Source organism: Suricata suricatta, chromosome 14 (assembly GCF_006229205.1).
Source record: "Suricata suricatta isolate VVHF042 chromosome 14, meerkat_22Aug2017_6uvM2_HiC, whole genome shotgun sequence".
In the NCBI taxonomy this organism is placed as follows: domain Eukaryota; kingdom Metazoa; phylum Chordata; class Mammalia; order Carnivora; family Herpestidae; genus Suricata; species Suricata suricatta.
The window spans coordinates 74,711,097-74,732,385 of NC_043713.1; the positions used below are offsets into that span (position 1 = coordinate 74,711,097).

Sequence of the window (21,289 nt, forward strand, 5' to 3'; positions counted from 1 at the left end):
ATATAGATATAGATAGATGTCCAGATATAGATATATATAGAAATATATAAGTATATATAGATTTACAGACATAGATATACAGAAATTTGAATAAATATGGGATTATAATCCTGACCACTGTGCATGTGTTTTCCCAAGACGATCTCCAATTATATATGTTGTCTCAGTGTAATTAATTATATCACCTCTTTTTACCCCAGTAAGAGTTCAGTTTGGACAAGAAATCACATGGTCACACTCATTGTAATGTACATACAGCACCCACCTTTGCCTTTCACCAAACTCTATACATAATAGCCATCTTTCCAGGTCTATACATATAGATATACCTTATTTATTTTAGTGGCTGCATAATATTCCATAGTATTCATGTACATGACATTATTTAACTCTTCTATCGATGGAGATTTTAGGTTGTCCCCAATTTTAAAAATAATACTGATGCTGTTGGAGTAGACATTTTCTGTTTTTGCCTTTTTAGCATTTGGGGCGCCTTCTCTGGATCAAAACATCCGGGTTTTCTTCTTGATAACTTACCCTTCCCCCATGCTCAGTGCCTGAAGTTCAGGTGTGGGTGACCCCAGTTCTGTCAACTCCAGGGTTGGGCAATATCCAAATGGATAATTTAGAGATGGAGTCATTTAGGAAAGAGAAGCTTCTTTTTTTCCTACTGTTATTAAGCCAGAAGGATTTGAGCCTGGAGCTGCTGATGGCCATTTTGACACACAATGGAGAGTTTTGCATAAGAATAAAATCAGCCCAGATGGAAATGAGGACAGTGAATGTAGGTAGGCAGATTCCTGATGACTTTGTCTAAGCTCCCAGATCCTACTAAATCCCCTGAAGCCATATTCCCTGGAGTTTTCTGTAATGTGAATCTCTAATACCTCCTCACCTCTTTGTTTGCTTGTGCAGGTTTGAGGAGGTTTTTGTCACTGACAGCTAAATATTTCTGATAAAATATAACTATGATAAGCATCTTTCATGTGTGTGTGTGTGTGTGTGTGTGTGTGTGTGTACTCCAGAACATATACAAGTTCTTAAACATATGCATATACATATATTCAAGAATGTATGCATATTTCCAATATATTTTGTATATATATCTTGACTATGATTTTTTTTTCTTTTTAAATGTTCATTTATTTATTTTTTGAGAGAGAAGGTGCAAGTAGGGGAAGGACAGAAAGAGGAGAGAGAGAACCCCAAGCAGGCTCCAGGCTGACAGCGTGGAGGCCAACGTGGGTCTTGATCTCACAAACCTGTGAGACATGACCTGAGCCTACATTAAGAGTTGGACACTTAACCGACTGAGCCACCCAGGTGCCCCTACACATATCAATTCTTGAAAACAGTACTTACTTACAGGAACAGTTTTGTGTGATCGATACCTAAAAGTGAAATGGCTAAGTAAAGAATCTTACTGTATTTAAAACCATGCTCCAAAACTGTGCAGATTTTCACTCCCACCCTCACTGTTCGAAAGTGCCAGTTTTCCCACACCTGCCAGTGGGACTTAGATGTGTATGTTATACTTCAATAAAATGTGGTTTTCTTTTAAAGCATTTGGGTGAAAATAAAATAATTTTGGAAAAAATCTAATAGTGGGAAAAGACCTCAGAACACACAGGTGAATGCTAGCAACTCCAAAATTGGTCCTGACACAAGATATTGCAACGACGAGAGGCCAGTTCTTCAGGCCTTTGTTACAAACCCACAGCGGAGCATCTGATATATTTCCCATTTGCATTGCCAGGAATTTAATCTCTGGACAGACACAGGAATAAAGTGAAAAATGGACCAGCAACCAACAAAGGAGGGGAACTTTGGGGAAAGTTGACCACAGTGTACGTATCTTGGGGTGGTATTGTAAGGACTCAGGTAGGAACCAAACTGACTCCATGACAGGCTTCAAGTTTTCCCTCTGACCTTGGAGGCCTAGGTGTCAGTTTCTCCGAATCATTGGACAATAAAAGGGACACATTGCCCAAGGCAGGAGGGACCACCTTGTAACACCCAATCAGGAGAGGCCAGCTAACGCCCTTAACATTTCTAAGGGCAGGCCTAGAGATAGAAGTTAAGGCTAGTCACACCCTACGTGAGGGTCCTGGGTCCACTCTGTAGTTGGTCAATACTCCAAATGCTGTGATTGGGTCCCGCCAAAAGTAACAATGTGTATGGTTAAAGTTACTGCCAATAATGATAGGTGATAGTGATTGGGTCACTATACCTATGTCATAATTTCCTGTAACTCCCCCTTCCCAAAACTCATAAAAGCCCTACCCTGCCTTTGTTCGGGGCTCTCAGCATGGATGCACTGCACTGGTAAAGTCTGTGAGCCCGAGTTTAGGTCCAGCGAGCCTAAACCCACAATAAAGCCCTTTGCTTTTGCATGCGTGACTCGGTCTCCCTGGCGGTCTCTGGTTTTTGAGGACGATATTGGAAACTTGGGCATAACAGTATTGTATTGTGAAGAGAATTCTGGTCACGTTCTGCATAGACTTTAGAGAGAGATAGTCTTAGAAGTCTGATTAAAAGGTTCAGAGGAATTCATGGCCAAAGGCTCTTTTTGAAAGAAACATGGCGCTAGATGGGTGGGGACTCTGGAAAATGAAATTTTGAATGAAATAGATGAAATGGATAAGAATGAATGAATAGGAATGAAATGAAATGAGCAAGTAAGAAAAGCTCTTTTTTTTTTTAACATTTATTTTTTGAGAGACAGAGAGAGACAGAGCATGAGCAGAGGAAGGACTGAGAGAGAGGGAGTCACAGAATCCAAAGCAGACTCTAGGTGCTGAGCTGGCAGCACAGAGCCTGATGTGGGGCTCAGACTCATGAATCGTGAGATCATGACCTGAATTGAAGTCGGACGCTTAACCAACTGAGCCACCCAGGCGCCCCAGTAAGCAAAGTTCTGATAACAAAGCAAGGGGGCAGGGTTTAAGGAAACCAAGTCTTTTATAAAGCACCAGGGAGCTAGAGAGTCAAAGAAATTTCACCAAAGATGGCAGGGATGCCATGTTCTCAGAAGTGGACAGATTTCTAGAATACTGCCAGAAAACTAAAGGCAAGAATGAGTGGAAACTTACAAATATATAATTATATATATATATATAAAACAAAAGCGGTACATTTTTAAATAGGATTTGTATTGTTTAGAGCAAGTAGATATACAAGGAAATAATAAGTCTACTCCTTGGGGCAGATCTTGAAGTAATTTATTCAACAAATGTTTATTGTCTTCCATGAGACCGGTACGTAATGGATGTACTGCCAATAGTTGTTGAATGAATCAGTGAATTCAAAGAGCATTAGTGGCGGTCCCTGCTTCAGTGACCCTCTTTGTTGGCGGGCACACAAGACTCCTGAGCAGATTCAAGACAGAAGCTGTGACTATGGAGTTGGGGAGGGAGGAGAAAAGGGAGAGAGCCTGAGAAAGCTTCCTGAAGCAAAGAAGTTCCTAATCTGTCTTGTGTTTTTTTTTTTTAATTTAAAAAAAATGTTTTATTTATTTTTGAGAAAGAGAGAGACACACACAGAGTGTGAGTGGGGGGTGGGCAGAGAGAGAGGGAGACACAGAATCTGAAGCAGGCTCAGGTTCTGAGCTGTCAGCACAGAGCCCGACACAGGGCTCGAACTCACGAGCTGTGAGATCATGACCTGAGGCAAAGTTGGATGCCCAACCGACTGAGCCCCCCAGGCGCCCCTGTCTTGTTTTAATAAGCCCTGAACAGCTACCTTGACCAGTCGGCATTTTTATCAGCAACTAGGAAGACAGTATAGATCAGACCACATCTAAGTACTGAACTCACCTCTGGTCAGCCTCTGGTCTCTCTCAGAGAGAACAGAATCCTCTGGCTACCTAATTATAAGGATCCTAAATGCAGGCACTGCCTTTATCCCCATTTTGCCAATAACAAAACTGAGGCTTGGAGCAAGAGGTGATTTGCCCACAGGCATACAGCGGGGCAGTAGCAGAACCGGACTCATCCTCCAGAGCCACCAAGGTCACAGTCACATTCTCCTGCTTAGACTAGACAGCTGCAAAGATGCCCTTTGAGATGTCTGTGATTCTGTGGTTCCAGGGGATAGCCCCTCATCTTTAAAATTTCTCAAAACCAGGGAATCTCTTGCTTGGGATTGCTCTGCTTCCTGAACTTACAGAAGGAATTCTTTGCCTTGGGTTCTGTCGGCCTGAAATCTACCTCTATGTGAAAACAAAGACAAAGCCTGAGCGCTTGGTGACCCTGACCCAATCGGCAGCAACAGCGCACTGGTGAATTCACGCTTTCCACACAGCTGTACCATTTCCGCCTTGAACCCGCTGGGCCTTTGTGTTGTCTATTCATTTTTTAAAATTCATTTGGGGCCAATAATATGCTTTGTCGAGATCCTGGCTTTGTAAAACAAAGGAATTAGCCGCAGTGACATCGCATGGTCTATATTAATGAGTTATAACTGGATATCAAGTTCATTAACAAAACAAACCCCCTATTTGCCTGAAGCCCTTGTGCTCTGTGTCTAGCTGGAGAGAAAGCTCCTTTTTCTTTGTTAAAGCAGAAAAGCCAAGCTTCAGAAAATGGTGATTTATGCTGAAAAATCCTCCACATCCGACGCAGTATGAATTGTGGTCCTGTCATTCACAGCTGAAGACACCCTCATACTCTTCTGCTTTCGGTTTAAAGCATTACCCGGGCCACTCTGTTATCAATCTTATCCAACGATCTATTTACCTAAAGTACACAATTACGGAACAGGCTCCGTTACAATCCCTGCAATCCCGGGCAGACGAAAGAACATTAATGACACCGTGAGTCTGTGGGATTGGAGGGGTTAGCAACTGGTCTGCAATGCTGCCTTCCCCAGGTGTCCACGTGGCCAGGCTGTCTAGGGCTTCTCTCTCTCTCTCTCTCTCTCTCTCTCTCTCTCTCTCTCTCTCTCAAGTTTATGTATTTTGAAAGAGAAATAGAGAGCACACATGGATTCAGGGGGACAGGGAGGGCTGGAGAGAGAGGGAGAGAGAATCCCAGGCAGGCTCTGCACAATCAGCACAGAGCCCGACTCCGGGCTGGAACTCACGAACCATGAGTTCATGACCCGAGCCAAAGTTGGACACTTAACTGACTGAGCCACCCAGGCGCCCCTTCTTTTTCTCTTTTTAAACACAGGAAACTGTTTCTACAACCAGCAAGACTAAAAGGAGGCATAGGAAGGGCTAACAAATACTGTGTCCGTGTCACGCTACAAAGAAGAAAGTGAGGGGAGAGGAGTGGGTAGAGAGGGACAGAGACCCACAGCTTCCAATCTTGCAGAGAAATAGCCACTTTCTGGGGAGTGGCGGTGTTTGATTTTCCCTGAATTGGGGCTGGCTGCTTCGGGGGGTGTCTGACCTCTGACCAACATCCCCGCCTCTTCATTGAGGGCCCTACCCTTAATTCCAGGTCCTTTAGGTGCCACAAGTGGCTGTCATCCTTCACAAGCAGACAAGGAACAATAGAGTCTGGCTTCCTTTCAAGTCAATTTGCAGTAGGACCATGTTCTGATAACAAAAAAGGAAGAAAAAGGACACTTTGTTTTGTGCGGAACCATGAGACGGCTGCATTTGATGTGACTTCTGTGGACAGTGTGACATTCTCCCCCAGGAAGCTCCCGTAACTTCTGATGAGCTCGGGAAGGCTTTGGTGACAAGGGGGATGTGGGCTGTAGCAGCGTGGTCTGGAACTGAATTTGGAGACTTGAGGATGAAGCCAGGTCCCCATCCTCGTGGTAGTAACCGTTATGGGCATGCAGCGGAGAGGACAAAATGGGACTTTGTGGCAAGACTGTCCTGGGTTTGAGTCTCGGCATCTCCATCACCCAAGTCACCTTTTGTTGTCTGAGCCTCATTTTTCTTACCTGCAAAACGGAGGTGGTAACTCTTCCCCCACAGGCTTGCCGTAAGACCTCACAATAATGTTTGCAAACCGCCTGGTGCACTGTGAACCCTCAGTCCCTGGCAGGGTAGCCAGATGGGATAGGATAGTATGGTCTGGGGAGCTAAGATACCCTGGGCATCACACTCCCAATGAAAGAGAGAAAGACCACCTTGAAGGAATCTTGGAGGTAGCTGTAGGAGAAGGGGCCCCTGGATCCTTATCCACTTGGGGAAAATGTAAAAATAGAGAGCAAAAAGTGAGAGAGATTTCTGGAGGGGATTTCTTTTTCTTTTTTATGTTTTTCTTTTTAATTTATTTTGGAGAGACAGAGAGAGACAGCGTGAACAGGGGAGGGTCAGAGAGAGAGACACACACACACACACACACACACACACACACACACACACACACAGAATCTGAAGCAGGCTCCAGGCTCTGAGCTAGCTGTCAGCACAGAGCCCGACGCAGGGCTTGAACCCACGAATCGTGAGATCGTGACCTGAGCCGAAGCCAGAGGCTCAACCAACTGAGCCACCCAGGCGCCCCTGGAGGGGATTTCTTCAACAACAGTATTCAAAGGATACTTTGAATCCTGACCCCAAAAGGGAGGAGGATGCATTATCTTTCACTTCAAATCAAATGACAGAAAGGAATTCGTGGGAATGTTCAGGAGCTTAAGGTATAGATTCCCTGCAGCTGGGGGACTGGTGGGCTGGTCCCTGGCCCTCTCCTGGAAAACCCCAAGGACAGAGGCAGGCTAGGGAGTGCTCCTGGGGCTGGTGCTGGATTAGGAAGTGGTGCTTGTTTTTGATGGCATGTCAAGCATGCGTGAAACCTGGGCGCCAGACGGGACACCACAGGCAGGAATATCAACCTTGGGTTCTGCCTGCAATAGTTCCCATCAGAAGCCCAGAGAACTCCAAGGTCGGGAGTCTGGGTGGAGCAGACTACTGGTAAACCAGAATCTGAGGGAGGGTACTTCCAGTAGACAATGTGTGGAGAGGTGGAATCATTCGGAATGCTGCAGTAGAGAACTCCCAAAGGGCCAATAGAAGTGCCTACAGGAGAAAAGAGCCAGCTTTAGACATTTGCTAGGTCCTAGAAGAATACAGACCTCCTATGGCAGCACCTGTGAGAACTTTCTTGTGCTCCCTATTTTTCCTTCCAGCCAACACAGAAAGCTAACGGGAGAGGGGCATCTCTGTGGGTAAAAGAAGGGGCATGCCTCACATTGTCCTCTCTGGGGGCAGGTGGCCTGCAGGAAGCCATCCTAAGCTGCCCTTAACAGGTAGGAAGGAAGCACCCTCTTCTCCTTGAAGGGAGGTTGAAGTGTTGCTTCCTACATTAATACCTGGAATCAATGCTTTGAATTTCTGAATCGTGACTGTCTTGTGACTTGGAAAGACGATGATGCTGGCTACCACCCAAGGGCGAGTAGAAAAGGCACTGGATACATCGTCTTTATGCCAGGGCTGGAGAAAAGGGTCCCCTGCTGAAAATCGTTGAGTGGGGGGCAGTGTGCAAAATAACTGCGTGTTTTGATTAGATTCCAGGCTTCACTGAATGGACAGGTTGCTTTTGTAATGCTGGCATAAGAAAAGATGGGACGGAGGCTTGTGAGGGTTTTGGCAGTGGGCTGGGGAGACAGGAGACTTCTGTGCAGTGTGTGTCAGTTGCTAACTTCAAGGACTCTAGAGTGACTGGAGTACCCTTGAAATACCCCCTAGACTTTGACCTTGCCGGGTGAGGACAAGCTAGGAGTGAGTAGCCTAGGAGATGCAGTCAGCATTTTCTCTACTTCCCCACCCCCCTCCATGTAGCTGGTTTTCCTTCCTTAATGCTCTTCTTTGGAGCCTGGGGACATATTTTCCCTCTGCCCACCCACCCTCAGAAAAAGTCAGGCTTATTTTGCAAAGTAATACCTAATGGTTAAGAATGGGGGCTTTGCAGTCTGACCCAACTTGGGTTCCAGTGACAGATGGACCACTAACTAGCCGTGGGACTCTGACCAAGTTACTTAACTTCTCTTAGCCTCAGTTTGCCCACCTGCACAATGGGGTAAATAGTGCCCACCTCAGCGCTGTTGAGTGGACGGAATTGGAAAATTCACATAAGAACTTGGTATGGCGCATGACACATAGGAAGTACTCAACCACTCATCAGTTATTTCTATTATTCTAACTATACATTTATTTAATTTTAAAACATCAATGTCATTTTTAGCCCCATGGAGGATACAAAAACATACTTCAATTTTGTAGCTCCAGGGCAGCCTTGAAAAAAAATGATGATTCATGAGGAGGTCGATTTCTTTCTCAGTATATCATCTTTCTTTGACAAAAAACAAAAACCAAAAACTGACGTTGGCATTACACACAATAATATGGGTGTATTTGGGACGTAACTAAGGCATCAAATGGTAGAATGGTAGGAATCATAAATCGGCTATTATTCTAAACCCAGTTTTCATGGACATTATCTTGCCTCTTCCCAAGATCTGATCACATTTAAGAAAATGCAGCATCGGAGAGGTGAAGCAGATAGCCTAAGGTCACAGAGCAGGCGAGCAGCAGCAGGCTTTAAGTCCTGAGTGATTCATGACCCATATGCTAAGTCAATCATGCTACGGCATGAGTTTGCCTGGTCAGCCAAGGAGAGTCAAGGATTGCCCTTTATTGAGACAATTTATTTTTTTTTTTAATTTTTTAGTGTTTTATTTATTTTTGAGACAGAGAGAGGCAGAGCATGAGCGGGGAGCCGCAGAGAGAAAGGGAGACACAGAATCGGAAGCAGGCTCCAGGCTCCGAGCTGTCAGCACAGAGCCCGACGCGGGGCTCCAACACAGGAACGTGTGATCATGACCTGAGCCGAAGCCGGACGCTCAACCGACTGAGCCACCCAGGTGCCCCAATTGAGACAATTTAAATCTCATGCCCTGGAGCTGCAGAAAAGGGGGACAAGGTGGGTGATTTATTGGTTTGAGGCAGGGAGGGAAAAGGTGAGGAGGGCTGGTTAAGGCTCAAGAACCATTCAGGCTGCCTGTGGTTCCCAGGCCCAGGTTCCCATGGAGCCTGCAGAGAATGCTCCTCATGCCCGCCATTTTTTCTATTCCATTTCCATCCCTAGGCAGATGCCACATTCATAGCGCATATCCCTTGGTACCTGTCAACAAGCTTTGCTTCCTGAATTTTGAAAGGCCTCTTTTAAAAGGTCTAAAAATATCAGAGAAGCAATTTGATTAGTAGAGGATGGGCTAATAAGCAATTACAACACAGGCAACAGTCATGGGCTGATTGCTTATGGGCATTTTTCTTCAAGGGCCCTCAGAAATGCAACATTTTAGTCATGTTACTCTTTTGGCTGCCTTTTCCTGAATGCGTAACAACGATCAGTATGAGAGTCATCGTCTTTGGAAATGTCAGTACTTAAAGGTTTTAATACTTGATCTTTGGGAGCCAATGGCTTTGATCCCTAAGTGGAAGTAGGGAAATATAGCGTGTAATGAGCACTTACTACATAGTAAAGGGGCTGACGACATAGCCAGGGGTTTTTCTGAGCATTATCCCACTGATGCTCCCAACAACCCTACAAGACAGGAACTGTGGTTATTTCCACATGCGAGAAAAGGAAACTGAGGCACCAGAGTGTAACTTGTCCAAGGACATACCCATAGCAGAAACCTAGGACGGTCTCCATATTTGTGGAGCACACACACATGCTAGGGACTAACTGTGAGTAAAACATTTGTGGCCCTCATCCAAATGGATTTACAGTTACCTGAGGGAATCCAGGTGCTCAGTACCTGGAATTATCCTTGATCTTGACACTAACGAATACTGAACTTCTATCCATGGTCAGGCACTGCAGTAGCCTCTGGGGATAGAATTGTGAGCAGGGCAGGGTCCTTTCCATCACGAAGCTCCAAGTCTTGTGGTTGGCTTGAGCAAATAAACAGGCAATTATGATGCAGAGTATTTTTTTTGTACAAAATTAAAAATTCAGTGGGTCAGAGCTTGGATTCAGAGCGAATCCATTTAACTAGATATTTGTCCAAATTATTCAACCCAATTAAGCTGTTTATGATTATCAACATCTCAGCCATATACACCCCGGAACCTCATTCCTCATTAGCTGGACCTGTCTTCCATTCCATTTTTTCTAGCAGGTCTTGGTGGCATATTGACCCAGGATCAAAATATGCCTTTCTTAGAAATGTGGCTTTAATTAGAAATGGCTTATAAATCTTCATTGAAATAAGCATTATTTAGAAAGATGAGCCTCAGCCAGATACAGGGTTCCCCCCCAAACTCCTTCCTTAGCTGTTTTTCTCTTCCAGAAAAGCTCACTGGCATATTTTAGCAAGAGCTCAAGAAAATGCAAATGTCCTTGTCTGTGGTCACGGGCACAGTCACATTCTTGTTTGCATTGCCTACAGCTAAAATTGGCACTTTCCTTTTTTTCTGTCAGATACTTCTGAATATACTCTTTATAAAAAAGAACCAACAGATGCCCTTTCTGGAGAGATATTGTTTACTTACTGCTCATTGTTACCGCAGTCCTCGGGCTTATCTTAAGGGCACAGGGTCTCTCCAGTTAATCAGTCTTGAATTCAAATCCTAATGCCACCAACTACTTTTCTGGGTGTCTTGGAGCAAGTTACAAAACCTTTCCACACCTCAGTTTCCTTATCTCTACAAATAAGGGTAATGACGGCACCTGACCATGACATGAAGGATTATTTTAATAACTTATGCAAAGAACCTGATGCACATCAAATGCTCAGTAAGTGGTAGGCTTTATTTGCTCTCTAGAGCCCCGTGGAAAGGAGGCACCCCCAAAACTAGGAGGTTAGATCTCCTGGTTCTGTAGATGAATGTGAAGATACCAGAGAGGTTAAGAGGTTAAGAATGTGAAGGTTTGACCAAGTAGTGGGAGAGCTGGGATCGGAAGCCAGCCAGGCTTATCCCACCACTGTCCAGAGCTCTGGAAACACCATGTCATGGAAAACCAGGGGGAAAAGAGTAGGGGACATTTTAGAAGGAAGAAGAAGATGGAGGAGATGGTATATTCCAAAACCAGTTTGGCTTCTGAGTAGGGGCCAAGTAATGAGAGTTGAGGCAGGGAAAGTTGCCAGGGACCTGATCCTGCAGAACCTTTTAAAGTTCCTTAAAGATATTAATCTTCATTTTAGTGGCATTGGAGGGCCACTTAATTGTTCTATCCAGGAGAATGGCAATATCATACTTGCATTAAAAGAGAATGGGTTGGAAAAAGGTCAAATTGAAGGTAATGAGCGCATTAGAGGACCAGGGCAATAGTCCAGGCTACAGATGGTGGTGTCCTGGACCAGGTAGTGACCTTGGGGAAGGAGGCAGTTTCCGTAGAACACCTGCCCTGAGGCAGCTGGTTGGACCTAAGGGATGAGGAGGAGGGAGGGGTCAAAGAGGAGGCTTAGGTTTCTGTCTGAACATCTGGTACACAACAGCATCATTTATTTAAGTGGGGAATGTTTCATCATCATCGGGTAATCATTAAGCTGGGGAAAGGTCTTTGGGACTTGAGTGGTTTTCCACTGCCATGGCTCTCTACTGAGGACAATCTTGTCCCCTAGGAGACGTTCGGCAAGATCTGGGCACATGTTTGGTTGTCACAACTTGGGGAAAGGGATGCTACTGACATCTAAGGGACAGAGGCCAGGGATGCAGCTGAACATTCTCCAATGAACAGGATGTGACAAGATGGAGAAACCCTGCTCTACAGAAGTTCAAAGTCTTGAGAGAAACAACACATTGGACCCTTCTGGTTATTGAAAATCTTAGCGAACATTCATGGAGCGAAATCTCTAATTTGACAGCTCTCTGGGATAGAAACTTTGGTAACTTTATGTCTGAAGAGGGAGAGTACGCAATGGCTTACCTACTGGATCTCGAAGGAGAGCATTTCATCATGCAGGGAAGAACATGCTCCTTGGGAAAGTGTGGTAGTGCTCTGCCTTGCTTCCACCCATATTAGAAAATAAATTCTAGGGGCACCTGGATGGCTCAGTTGGTTAAGTGTTCAGCTCTTGGTTTCGATACGGGTCATGATCTCACAGTTTCATGAGTTCAAGCCCCGCATCAGGCTCTGCGCTGGCAGCACAGACTGCTTGGGATTTTTTCTCTTCCTCTCTCAGCCCCTCACCCATTTGCACTGTCTTCATCTGTCTCAAAATAAATAAGTAAACTTAAAAACATTTTTAAAATAAATTTTTAAAAAAGGAAAGAAATTCTAGCTTTGGTTCAGTGTCTCGTATTACCTCAACCCCTTTCCAGCCAACGTTGAGGATTCAGACCAGATGGCTTCTCTGTGCATTTCTTCCCATGATAGAACTTGTTTCTATCTTCATGCTCCTATATAGTTTTTTTTTTTTTGGTGCTTCTTTTTTTTTTTTATTTTTAAAACAAAAAAATTTTTAATGTTTATTTATTTTTGAGAGAGAGACAGAGACTGAGTGTGAGCAGAAGAGGGCAGAGAGAGAGGGAGACACAGAATCCGAAGCAGGCTCCAGGCTCTGAGCTGTCAGCACAGAGCTGAATGCAGGGCTCGAACTCACAAACCATGAGATCATGACCTGAGCTGAAGTTGGATGATTACCCAATTGAGCCACCCAGATACCCCTCTTTTTGGTACTTTTTATTTGCTGTCTTGATTCATGGCTATGTATGGATTGGTTCTCCAGTGAAATCGTGGGTTCCTTGAGAAAAGTCCCCAGGTCTGACCCCCTAAACATCTGTCATGGTAGGTGTTAAATACATACCCCGGAAGGTGACCCTGCCCACGTAACCAGGCTACCGTGGGACATTATTCTGTCTGTCTTTCCTACCACTGAGCTACGATGAACCTCTTCAAGCCCCTGACAGCACTGAACCCACCCCAGAAACCATCCCGCAGTCTAATCTCACTTTGTGACGCCCAGAAACCCCGAGGCCCTACCAGGCTTGCAAGGCGATCGCAGACGTGGCTAATTTCTGAGCTGTTAAATAAAACTGCCGATTGCATAAATTCCAATTTAGGCAGTCATACATTTGATCGAAATTGAGCCCTCCAAGAAGTTTTCTCAGCCGAGTTTGAAAACAGGAATTTAGAAGGGAAAAATGCCACCATCTCAGGATAGAAGGTATCCCATTACCAGCCATTATGATTTTGAATTTAGCTGTCAGAAAGATCTCCGAGAAAAGTATGCTGGTTTATTCAGTCCAAGAAAGGTTTAATTGGCTTCTGTCAGATTTTATGTAAGTGCTTACTTGCCGCCAAGCCCCACACGGATTCTGCAGCTCCTGAATTTAACAGCTCGGAGCTAAGTATCTGGAGGTTGCAATGGGGGGGGGGCGGGGGGAGGATGCTGAAGGGGGTTGAGGACCAGGCTCCTTCCACAGATGTGTAAAGGCTTGTCTGGCTGGAGTTTCCTCAAGCTCCCCTCCCCCAAACAGTGGAACCAGATGGGAGTCATAGTAATTACGATGGCGCACCTTCCGCTGTCCCCGTTTGCTCTTCCCATTATTCTTGTAAGTATATGTTTTTTCAAAGTCTCCAGAAAGGTGTCCCATGTGATCGTCTCTTTTCACTTCTGTATCCCCAACGCCTAGCATCATGCGTGGCACATACAAATACTCCTTGAAGGAATGAATGCTTCCATGGAGGGCCTCTCCGCCCTTCCCCTGGCCCCAGAGCCTCACAGTCACCGGGACGCTTGGCACCCCCGGTATCTGCGTTTTTGGGAAATCATTTGTGATTGACAGTCACCTGCTGATTACCCCATCCAATACTTATTTCCCATTCTTTCATCTCTCAGTTGCCCCTGCTTTCCACACTCATGTTAGATGCACAATTTTCCCTGACACTTTAAAAAAATGTTTTTAATGTTTTTCATTTTTTAAAAAATCTTAACTATTTATCTTTGAGAGAGACAGAGGGAGAGTCGGGGAGGGATAGAGAGAAAGAGACACAGAATTTGAAGCAGACTCTAGGCTCTGAGCTGTCAGCACAGAGCCTGACACAGGGCTCGAACTAACGGACTGGGAGATCATGACGTGAGCTGAAGTCGGACACTTAGCCAACTGAGCAGCCCAGGTGCCCCAATATTTATTCATTTTTGCGAGAGAGAGAGAGAGAGAGAGAGAGAGAGCGAGCACATAAGCAAGCAGGAAAAGGGCAGAAAGAGAGGGAGACACAGAATCCAAAGCAGGCTGTAGGCTCTGAGCTGTCAGCACAGAGCCCAAAGCAGGGCTTGAACCCTGAGATCATGACCTGAGCTAAAGTCAGATGCTTAACCAACTGAGCCACCCAGGTGCCCCTCCCAGCCATTCTTACAGTTAGAAAAGGCAGGCGACACTGTTCTGGCAAATGGAGCATAAAGAGGAAACAGGAAAGTTCCCAGAAAGCCTTTGTTTGCCTCATAAAAGGGACAAACATAGTAGCCTACAATCTCCACTTTTTCCTCTTTCTGCTGGGATAGGAATGTGATACTTGGGGCTGGGGCAGCCATTCTATGACCATGAGGGCAAACGACCTGCCAGTTCCTATATTAGGAAGCTTCTGAACCAACACCAGTAGGCATTCACCTCCAGATTTCTTACATGAGAAAAATAAATTTATATTTATTTATGTCACTGCTCTTCGGTTTTTCTCTTACTGGTAGCCCAAAATGATCTGAATTGATACATAGAGTGTTCCTTTTTTTCTCTCACTTCTTTCTGGTTCTCCATGGGATTCAAACATGAGTAATGGGCTTGGGCTGAGAGTTAAATCCAAGAAATGCAAATTATAGGGACACCTTCTTTTCTACAACTAGTGTTTTTAATTGGGTCACACATTTCTGTCACCAGAATGAATTTTCTCCTGCAAGGCACCTCATCCTTCAGGCAAATACACTCCCATGCCAGTCCTAAAAATTATCCCTAGGCTTCCGTCTCCCCTCCCACCCTTAAACTGGCACTTAGCCTCACTAATGATGGCCCTCAGTTAACACTCAGCTTCCTTCAGACTTCATATCTGGGCTGACCACGTCTCCAAAGTGGTGATGTGGTGGTGGCACTCCTATCCAGTCAGAGAAGACAGAGGGGCACTGGTAATAACTACCACCATCCCTTACCCGGGAGTGGGGTGGAGAAGGGTTAACTGTGTCCCACTATAGTGCTCAGTATTTCACATGCTTTTTTTTAATTTTTATTTTTTTAATTTTTTAATTTAGTTTTGGGAGAAAGAGAAAGACAGTGCGAGCAGGGGAGGGTCAGAGACAGAGGGAGATATAGAATCCGAAGCAGGCTCCAGGCTCGGAGCTAGCCTTCAGCACAGAGCCTGAAGCGGGGCTCGAACCCACGAACTGTAAGATTGTGACCTGAGCCGAAGCTGGAGGCTCAACCGACTGAGCCACCCAGGCGCCCCATCACATGCATTGTTTTAATATAACATCAGTGCAGGAGATCCTATTATAATCCAACCCATTTCACAGAACCTCCCACTCGAGACTGTCAGAGAGGGGATTTGAGCACACCTTTGCATGACCTCCAAGGCAGCGCTCCTACCTAATCACTAAGCTAAAACCACATCAACTAGCCTCTTTGCTGTGTTTCTTCCGCCCTCCCCACCACCTCCCCACACTGAGCAGCTGCCTCTTTGCCGCTGAGACAAAGAGCTTGCTTCATTTTGTCCAGCACTAAGAAAGCGCCTATCCCTCCTCTCGTGTCAGGAGGTAATGAACACGCACCTTCCCCGCAATTTATCATGGAGGGGAACTCACTGTCACATGGCCCTGCAATCAGACACAGCAGGATTCACCAAGGCAGGCGTTACCAGTTCACAGCGTCGGGGCAGAAAGAGAAACAACACAACAAAGCAACTTGAATTCTGCAACTTCTGCCTATAACAAAGGAACCAGAAGAATCCCTTGGAGGAGAAAAGGACTGGGTTGCCTCAGTCATGAGTCATATAAAAATGAAGGCACAGCTGGCGGGAATCTTCAGAATTGAATCTCAAACGGTCATGAGAGCTTTCCTTCTTCTTCCTTTTTCCCCCCTTTTCTTTTTGCCAGCGTAATCAGTGATTCAGGGCAGGGGGCGTGGTCTCCGTGATTAGAGGCCAGAGAAATCACCCAGCGCAGAGCCCCCTTCCAACAAAGACGGGTAATGACTCACCACTTACCCTTTCGGTCCACGGTGTCTCCTAACTGAACAAGGAGGAAAATCATTTCATGTCTGCAGCTAGAAACGTCTTCCGTGGAGAGTCCGGGTTTCTCTCGTTGGGGGTTCGTTTTCTAAAACACGTTGGTTCTTCTGTTCTGATTCCAGGCAGCCCGACTGGGTGTGCACTGGGCTGGACTCCTGAGACATTTACGTGCTCATCGCAGGGGTCGGGGGTGGAGGTGCAGGTTGGATGGGAGGGCGTGGGGCTAGGCAGGGAAGCTTGGGCCAAGCAATACTCTCCATTCCTGGGATTTTTTTTTTTTTTTTTTTGTCATTTTGCCCCTTCTCCATTCTCAGCAGAGAACCAGACCCTGGGCTCTTCCAGCCTCAGTCTACCCAGATGCAAAAGGGGGTCAATAACAACCCCTCTCTCCCAGAGCCGATAGAGGATGAAACAAAGCCATCAGGACTAACGCTTCATGGTATGTACTCTGTGTCAGCTTTGTTCTAAGAGCTTTGCCCACATGAGCCCATCGAATCCCCACAACACCCTGTGACAGGGAGCGTTTTTAGCTGTTTCATCTATTCTGAGATGCACGTTTTCTTTCCACATTTTAGCAACTCTGAAACTGGGGCACATCTTATAATGGAAAGTAGGTTATAGTTTAATCAGTAGAGTCTTCTTAGTGGCACAAAAAAATTATGATTCCTCTTGAAATGAAAGACATCTTAGATCAGATAAAATGCAACGTGCCCATTTCACAGATGTGGAAATTGAGGCTTGGATAACTGATTTGTTCAAGGCCACACAACCTGGTAAGTGGCAAAGTTGGGGTTTGGGCTCATGTTATTTGCTGAAGAAATTTCTCTTTATTTTTTTATTTAAAAAAATTTTTTTTCATGTATTTTTGAGAGACAGAGAGGCCGTGCAAGCAGGGGAGGGTCAGAGAGAGAGGGAGACAAAGAATCTGAAGCAGGCTCCGGGCTCTGAGCTAGCTGTCAGCACAGAGCCTGATGTGGGCTCAAACCCACAAACCGTGAGATCATGACCTGAGTCGAAGCCAGACACTTAGCTGACTGAGCCACCCAGGTGTCCCAGATATTTCTCTTTAAATCACTAAGCTATGATATGAATGGAGTGCCCAGTATGTCTCAGGATCTGCCCAAATTAGGCAGGCTTCTTTTCCCTCTGGGTGTTTAATCACAGTGACATAGAAACTTCAGGCACAAGAGACAGAGTTTGTCTAAAGGATTCCCCAACTTTATCATTTTTGCCAAATGCCATTTCGGCATTTTTCATGGAACATGGAGGGGTGTGTGCTAAGTGCCCCTCTTCTTTCTGCTCCCTTTCAAGGAAGAAAATGTATGTCCACAGTAATTTGCACACGCCTGCTCCCTCCCTTCCCGTGGCTAATCCCATTAAACTTCTCTTTGCTTCCTTGGAAAACAAAGGGACGAGGAACTCCCTGAAAGATTAGGGAGCCCCATGTAAGGGCAAGCTACAAGGTTTCCTCAACAAAAGCCATTCAAGCAGAGAATTTGCATATATTACTCATATTTTTAAAAAGGACATGAAGACATTGGGCTAGGCAGGGTGTCACTGTAACATTAGTTATGATGTAGCAACTTCCAACCTGTGAGAAGAAACATGCCTAGCTTCGGAGGGCTTCCAGACCCTTCCAGGGGGTCCCCACATGTTATTACACTAGAGCATGGTGGACCCATAGTCAGTGGTATTGCCATGGAGCCCAGGGTGGCCCCACCCTTCTCCTCCGAGAAACCAGATCCTTCCATAATCACTCCTCATTAGACACTTACCTGGCTGCCTGGCATTTGTTATTCTCTTTTTATATGTCACCCTCTGCCCCCCAGAAAAACCCCAGAGTTATCTGAAGCCAGGGCCCACACTTACACCTTCATTTTGGATCCCCCTGTGGTGTATGCTAACCTCTATCAGTGCCTGGTTAGTGTGGGGAGGCAGGGAGCACTGGAACCCTGGAGACAGATCCAAGTTCAAATCTGTTTCCTGCTGGCCAGTGTCCCTGGAGAAGGGATCTCTTCTCCCTGGGCTTCCTCATTGCCATCTATCATGTGAAGAGGTAACAGTTCACCATGAAGTGTTGTAGAAGATTCTGGAAGATCTAGCTTAGAACCTGACGCGTGGTAAATACTCAAGGCATGTTACTCACATCACTGCAGTTATGATTGGTTTGATGTGGTCTGAGACCATAAATTGATCTCAATCCGTACATATTTTCTCGTAGCCTGGCACATTCTAGTTAACCTCGCTTAGGGTGACCAACGCTTTACAGTAGCTCTAAGAAGTTGCAGTTTCTAAAAGTATGATAATTCAGCTGTGAGCCAGCGACACCCTAGAGTCTTATTTCCTAGAAAGTGGGGCAGGGGCAGCGGGATTTCAATGAGGCTTTTGTGCCTGAAGTCTTAGTTTATCCAACAGTTCCCTGGAAACATATTTCCTTTTTCTTGACTTTCCTGGTTCCACCAGCCCTCTTCCAAGAAAGACATGGTCATTCCAACCTCTGTACCTTCTCTACTTTCTTCATCTCTCTATCCCAAGATGGAAAACCCTACTGTATTTACTTGGGTACGCACGTTCTTCCTTCCGCAAATCTCACACACACACACACACACACACACACACACACACAGTCTGAGTTAACTGTCCTCTGCTTTCTCACAACACCCAATGATGCTTTTCACTTTGCATTATAATTATCTGTTGCTTATCCTTCACTTCCCATCCCAAACATACACACTATAGATTATGAAATTTTTATTTTATTTTTTCATATAGTTTATTGTCAAGTTGGTTCCCATATAACACCCAGTGCTCTTCCTCACAAGTGCCCTCCTCCATGACCATCACCCTCTTCCCCTTTACCCCTCCCCTTTTAGCCCTCAGTTCGTTTTCAGTATTCAAGGGTCGATTATGAAATTTTTAAAGGCAAGTCCCATTTGTTACGAGACCAAGTGTTTAGCACCTAACGGGTTCAACAAATGTCTGCCAAATGAATGAAATAACAATATAACTAAATTTTAAGGAGTGCTCACTGTGTGCCAAGAACTATTCTAGGAGCTTCGGAGAGAGCATTTAATGCTCACCAGCCATCTCACGAGAAGGCATAACCGTACCCCCCTTTGACAAATGGTAACACTGAAGCAGAGACGCTCTGCAAGTTGCCCAAGGTCCTCTGGGCTGTTAAGAGACAGATCCAGGGTTCAAACCGGGGCTGTTTGGGTCCACTGCCCATACTCTCACGCTCCCCTCTACTTCTGAAAAGTCCACTCATCTCCCCCCCCCTCCCGCCCCCAAGGAAGTTCAGTCCTGGAGAGTACTGCTCTGGATGGAACTTCTCTTGCATTTTGAGATGAAAAGAGATACATGAGAACTGCATCTTGCAGAGCGAGCTCACTGAGAGAGCTGAACAATGGGGGGTGCATACAGATGTGTTAATTCTTAGAAGGTAGGAGCTCTGGAACACTTTGGGCCACCACGTAACCCCGGGTGAGTTTTAAGCTCTTCTTTGTGCACAGACTTCTCCCCAGGCCCTCCTTCCTGAGGCAGGATTCTGAACCATAAGATATGCCACAGTGGGCTGGAGTTACCTGTGACCCCCTTCCCCACACTGTCCACTTACCTTGGTCAATCAGCGGTGATATACAGGTTTGCAGATACAATAACAAAGACACACGTAACAAAGACAGAACTGGCCTCCCCAGTTATGACCACTTGACAACACTTGACTGGGGTCATTACATACATATTAATGGTTTTTTCAAACCAGCGACAGTATTTCATGTCACACACATCAAGTGTTCGCATAGTGTTAACCGATTTCCATATCGTCCTTAGTCTTAACACTGTTTCTGCCGAGTTGAAATTCCTGTTCTCACTTTGCAGACATGAGCAAATAAAGGCTCGGGGATGCTAAGCAACTTATGTCAACAGTTTGTGAGGAGCAAAAGTCAGCCTTCAACACCCAAAGTTTGACTTTGCATTCTTTCCATAAGAGAGAGGATATGCACATACCCCGAGCCCAGTGGATCTCTGAAAATAATTTCTGCAATGGCAAACCTACAATTCATCTTAATTTTTTTCTGATGTTCTACAGTGTCACTGCTGATTTACTCTATCATTTTGGAATTACTGGCTAATAGGATGGCCCAGCTCAGTGTTCTGGCTGGCATTTTCATTCTTTACGAGAAACCAACCATTGATAGCAACAGGGATGTGTCTCGACAATTTAATTACACCGTGACTCCTTTCTTCCTCCGTCTCTTGTTGGAATCAGGCTAATTCCTATTTCACTTGGTCTTGAAAACATGACTGGTTTTGGCAGAGAGGGGAGACCTACCTGTGTTAGATGTTCTGAGGCATTAAAGGGCCAGAGGGCCCCTGGGTTGGGGACACTCTGCATCTTCTTGGTGTCTGGTATGTTGGTCATCTTGGAAATCCCTTGGGTGTGGCCTGTGCCCCCTAAAGAGAGTTTTTCCCCCCAGAATCTTCCACTTCAGCAGCCACTGGTGTGAGAGGCTCCAACAATATCTCCCTGATTCCCAATGCGATTTACACAGATTCCAAAGAGGCTTCTGACCCAAGAGTAAGGAAAGCAAGTCATCTGGTTTCCCATAAACAGGAGAAGGAGGTCCAAAGTAGGTAGAATCAGGTAAGCTTGGAATTATTTGCTTTTTAGAAAGTCACCAACTTTCATGAGCTATTACCCTTTTTGGAAGGGGATATCTTTATCTTCTGTAAACAAAAATAAAATGAATTAAAAAAATAAAACTCCACCGAGAAAGTTTGAAGGGAGCCCACAGAGGGGCCCCCAGATCCCTATTTTAAGGCGGCCCCAGTGTGAGGCTCCGGCTCCCACAACTAGGGAGAGAAAATCGGTTAACAGCAAGACAAAGGCCAACTCGGTTGCCTGGCAACGAGACTCCGTGAAGGGCTTCCTCATTGGCTGGGATTGTTGGGGGCGGGGTCGCGAACTCAGGAGTTGCAAGAAAGATGGCTGGGAGCTGGCCATTGGCCAGGGAACCAATCAACATTCTTCCAACTCTGGTCTCTCCCCTTAGTCCTGAGGACCTCAACCCTTTCTCTCCGTCTAACTACAAGTGATTCCTTCCTTCTACACTCTGCTCTGTCCTGCCGGTAACCCACTAGTGATTTCTTGTGCTTTGGTTGGGAAC

General features: G+C 45.5%; 1 protein-coding gene across 1 annotated transcript in view; it reads right to left on the bottom strand.

The window, feature by feature from the left end:
• The window catches only part of CCDC60 (coiled-coil domain containing 60), a 165,123-nt gene extending 144,139 nt beyond the window's left edge, over positions 1 to 20,984 (bottom strand). Inside the window, exon 1 of the mRNA XM_029922913.1 lies at positions 20,455 to 20,984. Coding sequence (XP_029778773.1) covers positions 20,455 to 20,544 — 90 coding nt within the window. The 5' untranslated portion in view covers positions 20,545 to 20,984. The remainder of the gene's footprint in view (positions 1 to 20,454) is intronic.
• Positions 20,985 to 21,289: the final 305 nt, after the last annotated feature.